A 13,629-nucleotide genomic window follows, 5' to 3' on the forward strand; every position below is an offset into this window, starting at 1 on the left:
CAGAAAAAAATGGAGATGAAATGGTGCTGATATGCTTAGATTTTGAGAAGGATTTCGGTTCGATAGAGCATTTCTTCATCATAGAAGAACTAGCAAACAGGAAATTTTCTGAGACATTTAGCTCCGTAGTGGGTCATATATTAGATTGTGTGGAGTCGACTATAGATATAAAGGGTGGTCCAAAAATAAGATTGGAAAAAATATCACGGAGACTGCTTCAAAGCTTCACAGTATACTTTACAACTTTCGAAAGAAATCAGGCCTGAAAATAAATATATCATAGTCTCAATTGATTACAAATATGTCCACAGTACCTCCTACCCTAAAATTGTTCAAATTAGCAGAGACAGTCATGGCGTTGGAAATCCAATATCACGGAGAGATCCAAGTAATGAAAATAGAGAAAGAGTCAGTGAAAATATAGATTGTTCGTGAACGTTTGTTCGTTTTCGTTTAGATTGTTCGTTGGAACTTATTCGTTTACCCAGAACGGTAGGATCGAGGAGACTTTTCACTCAAAAATGTCTAAGCGGCCTTGATATGATTGATATTGGGACACAATGGAGCATCTTATTGCTGTCATGACAAAAGAGGGGTACCGCTTATATTTCCATGGCAAAGAATAATGCACAGGGGAGAAAAATAAATTTTATTTTCACCATGGAAAGAGATTCAAAGTATACCCAAAGAGATGAGGAAGATGTATTGGATTGAGGTAAGAAGCCTTGCTCCATGAGAGTGAGCTTCTCCAAATAAAAATACCTACAAATGTTATGACATCTCTTAGATTGAGAACGGTAGACGATGTTTTAAAAACTCAGATTACTCATCCCTTAATAATTATGGTCCAAAATCAACTTGGAGAATACACACTCAACCCAATTACGAGTCAAGGGCCTACATATAATATCCCAAATGGAAAGGTGAGGATCAACATGGCAATTCAGAAATAAGTTTGTTATGACAACAGTCAAGAGGGAAAAAGTAGATCAATATCTCAAGACAATTTGGGATCCAGTCCTCAATCCAACAGAAATGTACATACTTGAAATATCGGATATCGTCGGGGGTCTTCTTTACTGGGAGACATTTTAGTGACGCTCGGGCGCACTGTATAGAGTGCAATCAAGGGAAGACAATCTCTCACATATTCCAGGACTGTGGGACTCTGTGGGGGTATCATAGGGAACCTTGGAAAGGGTGTAGGAGAGAAAATAGGAAGAAACCCTGATCCAGAAGAGCTTCTGTACGGCTTCAAAGGGACCAACGAGTGACTACGTTTGGCATAGAAGGTGATATACAAGCTCCAGACCCTTATCTCAGCAGCGTGTTTCAGAGGAGTCTGCCTTTGACCGAGGATAGAGAAGGTGGCTCTCTACGAGTTTAAATTAACGCAAATAAAGCTAGCCTTTAATTCCTTTAATACGACGAGAATGTTGTGGCCTGGATTTTTTGGGTTTTTTTTAATGTTTATCTATTCACTGGTTGTTTTTTAACAATATAGTTTGTCGTTATTTTTTATATAATAACTATAAGGTACATTAGGTTGTGTTAGTAAAAACAAGTATTTTCATAATGAAAAAAAAAATCCAAGTGTTCAGATTTTAACAGACCACTAAGTAGTTGCAATCAGAGAGTATTTTTCCGAGAAATGATGCAAATATAAATAAAGTTAAAAAAATGAATTGTCGAGTATTAAGAATGCTTTCACTTTCAATTTTGTTCCCTTACAAACTTAGTGTATAAAATAGCATTGAGTGAATTTATTATTTTCGAGTACATCGTTTTGAAGTCCCTATCTATGACTTTCTCCTTAAACAAATACATGAATATCAAAACATTCCTTTGTTTAAATAGTTATAAAATCAAACATAAAATATATATATTTATATGTAAATATAGAAAAATGTGAAGAAGTGGAGAATGAAGCCAAGAAAAAGGGTGACAAAGTAGGGTTTTTTTTCAACTATTTTTTCAACTTTATTATTATTTTTTTTTTTTGTTCAAGATCTATAAAAAAAATAACAGTAAAATGGAATTAAACTATTATTTTATGATTATTATTATTATTTTCGTTAAACAAAGTTATATACATACATATATTATTTAAATCTGAGATGAAAAAAGGGTTCAAATGAAAAAAATAGTTTTCATTCTTTTTATCACTTATTTCATTATAATTTATTTGTTCGTATATTATTATGTGTACATGACTTCAAGAACGTCGAGTTGTTTTTTTCCCATCTTATCCGATTCGATTTTTTTTTTGTTAGTACATATTTCAAAGGATAAATTTAATAATAAAAATAGTGGAGTTGCTTTTTGTCAATTAAGAAAATGATAAAAGAAATTTGTAAAAATTTGCTATAATTTAAAAAAAGAAAAATTGGCGTATACAATGGTCGGGCACGCAAAATTACTAGTTCGACATACCAGGTACTTTTTTATTTGAGATAATAAAATTTGACTCTACCTCAACGATGGGTAATCTAAAAATACAACATTAAAATCTGAACATTTTCTAAAAATAGCAAAATTCTGTATATGTCGCGATGGAGGCAAGAAGAGCCTTCATAAACAATTTAATTCGCTCCGGGAGGACAACCTCGGACATCATAAAGACCTTAAACTTCAGCAAGGACACCGTGTCGGGTCAAAAATCGTTTGGCTGATGGGGACAGCCTTAAGCACAAACTGAAGAGTGCCAAAGTGAAGCCTGAAGACGTCATGGATGCTCTTAAAGTATACCCAATGATGAAGATGAAGAAGGTGCATCGGTATTCTGTGGGCAAGTCCATCCAAAAGGCAGGAGGAAGGTCGCTTGCAAGAATCTAGAAAACCACACCTGTACCAACGTCAAAAAGAACTCCATCTTCAGCAATGTCAACATCTCCTGAATAATCTGAAGCACCGCAGCAATCGGGTAATTTTTAGGTAGCAAATTGAAAAGAAGGCCTCCAAAGTCCACCACCCTAATATCGATGCCCTGAAGATCTCCGTTAACCAGCAGCAGAGGATTAGGAAAAATACTATGTCGCCAATGGGTTCAAGGGGTGTCCGGAGGCGGTTGGAGGCTGTCTTTGTGGCTGATGTTGCCAGGTTCATAATTAATGTGTATTTTTATAGTAAAAAATATTATAAAATAAAATTTTCTATATATGACATTATCCTGAAACTGATTTAATGACTACTTAGAGGTAGATATCAGTAGTTTTTTCCACACCTTGTATCATAAGTTGTTCTTCCAATGACTGGAATAGATATATTTATGCACTCAACAAGTGTGAAAGAGGAAAGAGGGGAATTATCTCCTTAGTATCATTATTAGTAGTAGTAAGAAACTAGAGAGAAAAGAGGAAAATTATTCCTTATTTAATCTTAGTAGGCCTTAGAGCATAGCATGAGGGCACGTACATACATAGTAAGTGTATCTTGTTTATATTCACTACAAGCAAAGAAAACATTATTTCCGTTATTATTTTTAAGAAAATGGAATCCAGGACATAAATATTTAGATACATTTTTCTTGGAAGAAAGGATTTTAGAACAAAATATGATCTACCTACACTGAGGGGACCATTATTAAAATTAATATTTTACTTTTAATTGTCTTAACTTCCTATTTTGATCTCTTTATAATAAAAGTTCGCTCCGCTATTTATTTATTTTTTTACTTTAACACCCGGGACGGAAAAGTCCCGGGCGTAACAAAGAAAACACATTTACTTTTCGTTCAAAATTTGTTCTTTTTTAAATTATCATGAAACGGAGTCCTCCTAACATTTTTCAGCCATTGCTTCGTTTGAATGGTATTTTTCCCCATCAAGAAGCAGTGTAAAAAAAGACGAAATTTATTTTAGATAGATTGTTTTGGATATAACAAAGGAGCGTGTTAATTAATACTTCATGGTAACCCTCACTCACTTCTTAATGTTTTGCTCTAACTATATTGAATAATTAGCAGGAAAACAAATCGATATCTCTAAATTTGTCTCATAAACGTAAGTTACAGTATCAACTTTGTCTGTGAGCATAAATACATTTTGTGTCCATAACAATAACTTTATTTGTTTAGTAGTTTTTGTAGCTACAATGCTTAAACTTTCTTAACATTAATTAGCTCTTTAAATATTTATTTTATTTCAAAGTACTTTCTCTATATAACAAATCATTGGTGTACTCTTCTCTTCTTGGTAGTGGTAAAACTTTGATTTAACTATCTTTGATTTGTCTTTCAAAACAGAAGATCAGCAAAACTCTAAGATCCAACTGGGCCATTTTTGAATGACATTCAAATGTTACCATTTTTGGCACAGGAATATATTTTCACTAATAAAACTGATTGAGAGAGTGAGAGAATGAAAAAATACATAGGTTTTAGATGTACACGATAAGAGCCTCACTAAAATACATTCAAGCTATATCTCTTAACCCTTTTTCTAAAACGAAATAATATCCTTAGCTTTACTGGATAACTCAACCCTCGAAAAACAACAAAAAAAGGTTCACATCAAGTATATTGATCCAATAATCTTTGATGTGAAAAGGGTTTTTTTTGAAACTTTGTGGCGAAAATTGTTAGACAACGGTAATTTTGACACGTAGGTTTGCCCCCCTGGTAATTTTACCGTGTGACACCGCCTTTTTATGTTCTTATACAGCGTCGTTCATGTAAATCTGTACCATCTTTAACTACATCCTGAACAATAAGGAAAGCATTGAACTCGATTATTTAAATTTAAAGTGAGAGATTGAGCCTTAGCTTAAAATTATTTGGGCAACTTCTCATTTGATAATAGTATTTACGATAAAGGAGATCCGGAGAAACAAAATCATCGAATTGGCTTCCGCGGGACACAGCCCGAACATCACAAAGATGGTTGAATATCCAAAAAGCACAATCTACGACGTCTAAAACTGCCTGAAGAAGGAGGGGCATATAGGAGAAAAGCCCAAAAGTTTGATGTGATAAAAAAAACTTAGAGTCCTCCTAGGCCTAAGATGGTCATCTCCTGGGGCTCTGATTAACATTCTTGCCAATAAGCGCCAAGTAATCCATGCTAGTCTCTAGGACCGTAAACACTGACTTCAGAAGTTAGAGAGGAATGTATTTGCCAAATCCCACAACAACATCAACTTCTTGAATGCCTTCATCATTAAGTATTCGTACAAAGTCTCCTCCACAGACGTGATCAATGCCTGCCAATCCTTCAAGCCTCGTAAGAAGCGAATGATTGGAGATGATGGCGGACACATTAAATGATTTTATTATTATTAGAACTTGCAAATAAAATTTCAAACCTCTATTTGATTACATTATTGAAAAGGATGAAGTTATAGTTGGTCCGGATTTACGTGAATGACTCTGTATTTTAGATTAAAACTTTACTTTACTATTGCCACATTCCTTTTTTTCTATTGATTGGGAGTCTTACATTTCTTCAAGACTTCTCTAAGATCACAACTATGAAAGGTACGATTAGTAAATTAATTCTGATACTGGATCCCGGACTCATTCGTCCTTATAAACATTATTCTTTCTTTATTTACTCTATGTTTTCCATTTTTCTTTTTCTTCAGATCTATAACTGAGATACAGCAGCAAAGACTAAAGCTAAAATTTGAACCTATAAAATACATCATAAAAAACAGTAAATATGTCATGCAACAAAAATGTTTTCGGCAAATTTACCGGGCACAGAGAAAATATACAATCATAGATTTCATGTTAATAATTTTTTCGATTGTGTTGTGCACTGAGCTGCGTAGCTGGTTTTTTTTTTTTTTTTTTTTTTTTTTTTTTTTTGGAGCTTTAATTTTAAAACTATTGCCACCAGAACAAATAAGGATCATCATCTAAATTTTTGTAGTTTGGATCCAGTGCCAACCATATTCATGAATATGGCTGGGGATCCGGTTCTTTGTTACCTTATTTTCTATGGAAATAGTCCTTATAGACTATGTAATACTTATGACAAGCAGGAAAGGGCTAGGCCCGTCCCTATTGCTATAAGTGAGTGAGGCAGTCATCTAAGGCAGTATTCTAAGAGGGATGGATTAAAATACTTGTTAATTAAGTAATTTGTTACTTTTTCTAATTTAACTTTAAATTTTTTTAATTAACTGCGTACATGATTTTTGAGCTGGTTTTCTCTTGTTTGTAGTGTGCAAAGTGCTTGCTTTATATAAATCTATTCACAAAATTTTCTACTTTTTGGAAACAGTCGAAGGTAGTATTTTTGTAGGATATCAGATTTTTAACGTAACGATTACTCTTCAACATCACTGTTAGGAGACATCCATGATTATTCACGGATCACGAACCAGTTCACTTTGCAAAAAACGGTTCTTTTGCATATATTGAAAATCTGTTCGCGAGCCTGTTCGCGAGCCTGTTCGGACCCACGATATATATACAGTAAAGCATTTATAAATATTGTGCATATACTCGTAATTAAGCCATAGCGTTGACACTGATATGTCCTATGGAAAGGAAAAGGACTCAAAAAATTTAAATGAAGCTTTTTAAAAAAATAAAGGATTGAGTACGTATAATACTGTTAAGAATAGATAAAAAGGGCTTTTCGTTTCATTATTTTTTGTTAAAAAAAGATAATATAAATATTTGAACAAAAGACATTTTCTAGTTGAACATAGGATGTTTGTCCACATTATTAATGGTCTGATGCTAAAGTTAAAAAGAAAGTAAATGGTCTATCCTTGGTTTGGTTTTTGTTTGTTTTTTCAACGACTGCAATAAAAGTATTTATTTATACTCCGTTTGTGTTTACTCGTTATTTTTTTTAATTGTATTTTTCTCTTCATATTAAAACCTAGCTTAGATTTTATGACGTCCTATTTTAAACAGTTTAAGTACTAAATATCCGCATCAATATTTTATTATATTATTTTATTTATTTGGACTAATGATGATCCTGATGATCTAGATAATACTTTATTATTATATTTTGTAAACATGAAGTATCTTTAAATAAATTTTCATTCCTTAGAATAAGATAAGAAATGGCGCGTTTAAAAACTTAATGACTATTTTTGAGACATACTTTATTTTACGTTATACTAACTATATAAATAAAGTAGTCTGTTGTTTGTATATTTATTTGTCGTATATAGACACATTTTTAAATATTAGCTCATACAAAAAAGAAAAAAAAGGTACACATATAAAATTAAAAAGAATGAATGTGACTGTGGCATTCTATACGTGATCCCTGTTTGCTCTCTTTTGTTTATTATTTATTATTATTAAAGAAACTGTAATTCCTTTTTCCTGTAAAATAATCACTCACGTTTTTCGACTCTTCTATTAAAATCTATAAATATTTCAATAACCTGGTTTGCATCCATTCCTTCGAAGCAATCTATCGATTACCAACTCTAATCCTTAGACCTACATCCATAATTAATCAACATTCCAAATTGGTGGCAGTAGAAAGTTAAAAAATACTATAGAAGAAAAGCGTGAAAATATATAGATGTATAATGTCGCTATCGGGACTCCCAATTTTTGTATCGAAGATCCTTCTTTTTTTTTTACCTCTGGGATCTCAATTTATACTTAATAATATTTTTTTTTAAATATAAGAGTCAACTGTTCGATAAATTAATTGGATACACTATATATGATTGGAAAACCTTAATAATATCTTAAATTTCTACGTGAAATAGCTCAAAAAAAATATATTCCAGAAGATTACGTGAAATATAAATTCCTTAACCCTGCTTGTCCAGAATTTTTGCCTGTTTTAATCTCAAAATACGAAGATTCTTTAGTGCAGTTAGTGAAATTGGCTGATCAATTGCGTGAAATGATTAATTATGAAGTCAATTAACCAGATGACTAAAAATCAGATGAGGTTTAGCAACGAACTTGTGTAGGTAACCTCATATGAAAAAAAAAATAGCATATATTAACATGGGTGTTCGCAGGTTGTGGGATAGAGAGGTTTGAGCCTCCACCCCTCTACAAACCAAGGTATTTTTGTTGTTATCGATTAAAAATGATCCCCCTGTAGAGAAAGTTTAAAATGGCAAAACGCTCAAGACAACAAATTATGCTTTATTTTAAAAAAATTTACCAAATAAGCTGATTTGGTCAAATTCAGCCCCGGCCAAAAAAAAAATTAATTTAAATTTTGAAAAAAAAATCTATCTCCACTGCCCAAAAAAATTAAAAACCTGTGGATGTCTCTGATTGGGGTTTGTAAACCTAAGCAATTTTAGTGAGTTATTTTTGTTGTAGTGGGTAACTGGAGCTTGTTTTTTTATTTTCTTATGCTGTTACCATTATTATTTCTTTCCTGAAAAGCTAACATCTAAGTATTGAGATTTCTTGGGAAGTTATATATTTGAAATATATATAGAAAAGTTTTCGATTTGTCAATACCTTATTCTGGGTAATAACAAAAAGAGAATATGTGTACAAATTTGACTAATGCATCCATTTTTTATTTTTTTAAATTAACATAATGAGACAATTTTTTTATGATTTGGATAACCTAATCAGAATATTTTCAGGTTGTTTTTTTTCATTATTTTTTTGTTTCTTTCTTTCTCAAACATACATTTTATGTTTTTTTATTTTCAGATAATAGTCAAAGAATATGTGAACCAAATTTTGAGACTTAAAGAACTTTTTTTTAAATATAATTTCAATAGAAGGAGGTGCTCAAATTCGGATTTTTTTTTAAGCCTATATGTTTAAAAAAATTAAGTTTAATATTTAATCCTTCTTTAGGTGAGTGAGAGTATGAAACAACGCTATCCCATCAAATTAGACAAATCAGGTGATGGTCTTCAAACGTCTTCCATTGGTCTTCATTATCCTCTCCGCACACGTAACACTCCAGACATTATTTTACGAGTCAAATGCACTGCAAAAATAGGGAATGCGTATTGGGAAAGCGTCGTTCAAGAAACTGTGCTCAAACGTCATGAACATGCATTGGAGAGTAGATCCAATGGATCACCTGGTAAATATTTATATATTTATATAGTCCTTAAATTTTTGAAGAGTAAAAAAATAAGAAGAAAGAGGAACCTCCTTCATAATTCAGTCATAAGACTACTAATCCCCAATTTCATATCCCTAATATCAGTACCACGGATTGTGTACCATGGGCAGTATTTTTTAGAGTTGAAAAAAAATGGGATGTTCTTTTGAAGTTTTAGATTATTGAGCTCTAAAAACATTATTTTCTATAAATAAAAATTAACCAAATAAAGGTAAATAAAATTATCTTTTTTTTTTGGGAGGTTATTTGGACATTTTATAGATTTTTGAAAAATGTGCCGATTTGATCTTAACACACTGTACATATATTAATATATATGTATATATAAGTGCATCATTAGACCTATTTCAAAATATTCCCTTTTTTAGATTTTGATCTGTCTGCATTTTCTCATGCTCTAAGATGTGATAAGCTCGAAAATAATTTGTTTAAGGATGTAAGTATGTCCTATACCCTACCTCATATCAAAATTCAAAAAAGTATATTTGGAATAGGTCTAGTGCATCATATAGTGCTCATTTGATTATTGGAAAAGGAAAATAATAGCTAGAAATCAATTCAAAAAATAGCCACATTATTTATGTATTAGTTAAAGGATTGTATACTGTTTAATATCTGTAAAAATTCTGTATATTGAACATAATATGTGTTTTTGAAACAGTTTGAGATTCGGCATTTATGATGTCTCATACTTTTATAAAAAAAGTAAATAGATTATAGTTATACATAAGTTGACCTATAGCCCCACAGACAGATTGGTTTGCTTCTTGATCCCTAATTACAAAACTATAATGAATACATTCACAAATTGTATTCAATATGAGATGAAAGGAATCCTCTAATTTCACAGGATCTCGTAACTAAAAAGTATGTTTTCTGGCAATTATAACTCCTAGTCTATACACTTTATGATTTGGGAAGCAATATTATACTCGTACAGGTGTATATTAGGTATATTACATTATGATTCCTTTCATAACAAAACTTTGCAACAGTAAATATTTTTGACTTAAATTAATATTTGTTGCTAAAAATTAATGTTTTATATTGAAAAAATAGCGGAAACAAATTTAATATCTGTAATTTTTTCTAGTACTATAAAGTTACATTGACCACTTTGTTTGTAAGCATAAATAGTATTTTATGCCAACCTTTACTGGGATAGTAATTTTTTTAGTTTCAATATTTAAGCTTTTTTAGATTATTTAATATGTAGCGTTAGTATTTGTATACGAAACGAATCATTATTTGGTTCTCTTCAGGGTATTAATAAGAACATGGATTTATTTCATGCTCCTATTGTGTTTTAAACTAAAAATGTCAGCAAATGCCAATAAAGTTACAATTTTAGTCAAAAGTTTAAGAACCAACATGTGTCGCCTATGAATATTGGTCAAATGTTACAATTATAGGCAGAGCCATATATTTTCACTATTCGCTGATTGAGAGGGTGAGTGAATAATAATAAAAACATTAATTTGTGAAGTGCAGAATAAAAACCACCCTAATGTATTCGTATATAATACATTTCATACGAATATGTTTTAAATACAATTATGTATACATAATAATATAACTATGTATGTACTCATTACACAGAGTAAAAATACATTAAAATGAGCTTCCATGCATAACAAATGTGGTTTTTTAGTAAAACTATTTTGGTTTATTTCAATTATAAATGAAATCACATTATGAAAACACATTTTATAAAAGAGCCAAGCTAATTACATCTATCAAATATAAATACAAAATATCAATACAAAAACAAGATGGGATCTTTTGTATTCTGAATATATTAATCTTACATCAGTATTAATAAAACATTTTAATAAACCTACTATACTTAAAGATCGACAAAATAATAGATCAGTTTAACCATGCAACATTATTATCGCCTGCAGGCTGAAACCCAAATTAATGATCTTTATTTAAGCCGTAGAACACGAAAAGGACCATTAAAACTTTCAACTTTGGCATGTTTGGCCTTTAAATCCTTTTTTTTAAATCAAGTCTTTTGGGTATAGCTACGTTTCAGTTACATACATATTTTGACATAAAATAAGTATATAGATAAAAGTAGAAGTAAATAACATATTGATACAAGAAGCATTTCAGAATTTGAAAAATGAATTATTAATTTTTTTATCTTGATTACAATTAATAAAAAATGTATATAAACAACCAATTAAGGAGTAAAATGAAGGATCTTACTTAGAAGCTAATACATATATTTTTTTCTTCCAGTGATTTAAATCATAGCTGAAGTAACAGAATAGACATTATATTTCAATTTAACAAGAATTGTCTTTAAAAAAGGTCGATTTTGATTGATTTTTGGTCACTTTAGTTTTTAATATTTATTAAGGACTTTTCATAAAATAAACTGGGTCGATCACATTGAATATAGATAACAGTAATATTCCGGGGGAAAAAATTGAATCGCTTGAGTTTATAACTAAATATGTAATTAATAATTGGGTGAGTACTAATCAATGATTTTGAATATGAAGCATCTATCAACTTGTTTTAATCCCCTTACATCAAAATTATTATATTGCTCAATTTTCCAAAGCCTTGATTTAAAAAAAAAGGTTTTAAAGGCCAAAATGATCCAGTTTGAAAGTTTTAATTGTCATTTTCGTGTCTTACAGCTTATATAACAATAATAATTTTGGGTTTCAGCCTACAAGCGCTCCAATATATATATTATTTTTTTTGCATTGTGATATAGATAAAAGATAAAAAATTAATTTGAAGGACCATACCGGAACTAAAATACGTATTATATATCAAATGAAGGCTCCAAACTATAGGTAATATTTATAGATACTTCAATTCATTCTAAAACTTATAACATGAAGCCCATAATTGACCAAAATAAGTCAATAAAATTCCGGAGCATATATATTTATCAAGTAAAACAATAAATTGAGAATTTCTCCTTTTATTAATTTTTGTTCAATAACTCTTTTGTGTTGACGGACCACATATATGTTTAGAAGTTATATGCCAATTATTTTATTAAATATGTACATGTATGCCCAATTTACATATTATGTTAGATGAACAGAGAAAACTCATAGAAAAGATGTTTATTTAAAAATAAAAAATATAGAAAAACTAATGTTTAATTTTTTTATACATAAAAAAATCCACAAAACAAACTACATTAATTTAGTTTAAATATATTTTATATAAAACTAAAACATCGAAAAAGCAGTATAGCCTTTTATACATGACAAAGGATAAAAGTTGATTTCAAGGAGGAGTAAAAACGATATTTGTAATTCAATAACTTCTAAAAAGGATCCAAAATAACGCTTACATCTTCAACATTTACAATCTTGTTTAACTACGATTTCATTAATAAAACTTTACTCGTTATTTATCTTCTTTTTTTAAATCCACTTTTCATTAAATGCAGTAGTATCAAGTACTATACCTTAGTTATTATTCAGAAAGATAATTTCATAATAAATTGTAGATCAATTACCAAAAACAAAAATCGTCTTAATTTTAGTAAAATAATCGTACATTTTTTATTGTTTTCTGCTCATATATATATATATATAAAATATTTGGGCATAGTAAGATTAGCATATGGGGTGATCAAGAATTAGAGTCACATCTAAAAATAACTCACAGATTTTATTTGTATTAATTTAAATGTAATATTTATTGCCCACGTATTGGCTAATATCCCATTCAATGTGATTGTGATTGTTCTGAGTCACTTCTGAGTTGCCTGGTCACTCTTTTTCAGCTGGTATACACACGGTCTTCTCAACTGCTCTCAGTGATTAGCTTGGAAGCTACATTGGCATCTCCACCACCCAAATACTACTTAGCAAAGTCAAGGGAGTTAAGATTAGGTGACGAGGGAGGCCAAAAGTTTTTGTACAAAAAAATCTTAAAATTGCCTTTACACCGTGGGCTGAGACACATTCCTGCTGTTGCATTATTTCGGACTTGGGTAATGAAATCTCTATACAAAAAAAATGCAATGACATTAAAGTAAATAGTACTCAATATTTTGGACTGTACTGTATATATTTCAATTTTTTTAGCCAATGGCTTAGGTTAAAAAATGATTTCTAATTGTACAAAAGCATTTGAGAAAAGTTTTGAATGTTTTGAAAAATATTTAGAGGTAGTTCAACAGCCTTAAAGTTTTGAAAGTTTACATTTTAAAGAAAAAACTGAGTATTTTCTTGAATTTTGTACATATACTTCCAATTAAAGCCTTTTTGTGCAAATAAAAAATTGAGCTTTACATATTGATAGTTTAATATATTTTATAATTATTTCAAAAATATATATATATATATTATACACTCCAAATAATGTCAATTGGAATTGGTTGAAATTTAGATCATAAGCCCTCTTTTATTTCCTAAGCATATTGCAAACCAACTATTTTACAAATAAACACCCAATTTTGCAACTAAGTTTTAGTTCACATTAAGTTCAGAAAAAAAAATTAACACACTTTTCGTTAGTGATCTATTCACTTCAAGAGACAATTTTAAAGCATAAAACTAGCAATAAGAAATCTAGGTCATTCTAGTCGCAGATAGTAATAAAAAATTGA

At 30.2% G+C, this 13,629-nt stretch overlaps 1 protein-coding gene across 2 annotated transcripts in view; it reads left to right on the forward strand.

Annotated features, from left to right (window-relative positions):
* The window catches only part of LOC121132387 (uncharacterized), a 305,542-nt gene that overhangs the window by 266,479 nt on the left and 25,434 nt on the right, over window positions 1-13,629 (forward strand). For both annotated transcript variants that reach the window (XM_040727787.2, XM_071886685.1), the window contains exon 5: window positions 8,759-8,993. In XM_040727787.2, coding sequence (XP_040583721.1) covers window positions 8,759-8,993 — 235 coding nt within the window. The remainder of the gene's footprint in view (window positions 1-8,758; window positions 8,994-13,629) is intronic.

The sequence above is a fragment of the Lepeophtheirus salmonis genome, chromosome 2, assembly GCF_016086655.4.
Source record: "Lepeophtheirus salmonis chromosome 2, UVic_Lsal_1.4, whole genome shotgun sequence".
Lineage (NCBI taxonomy): Eukaryota > Metazoa > Arthropoda > Copepoda > Siphonostomatoida > Caligidae > Lepeophtheirus > Lepeophtheirus salmonis.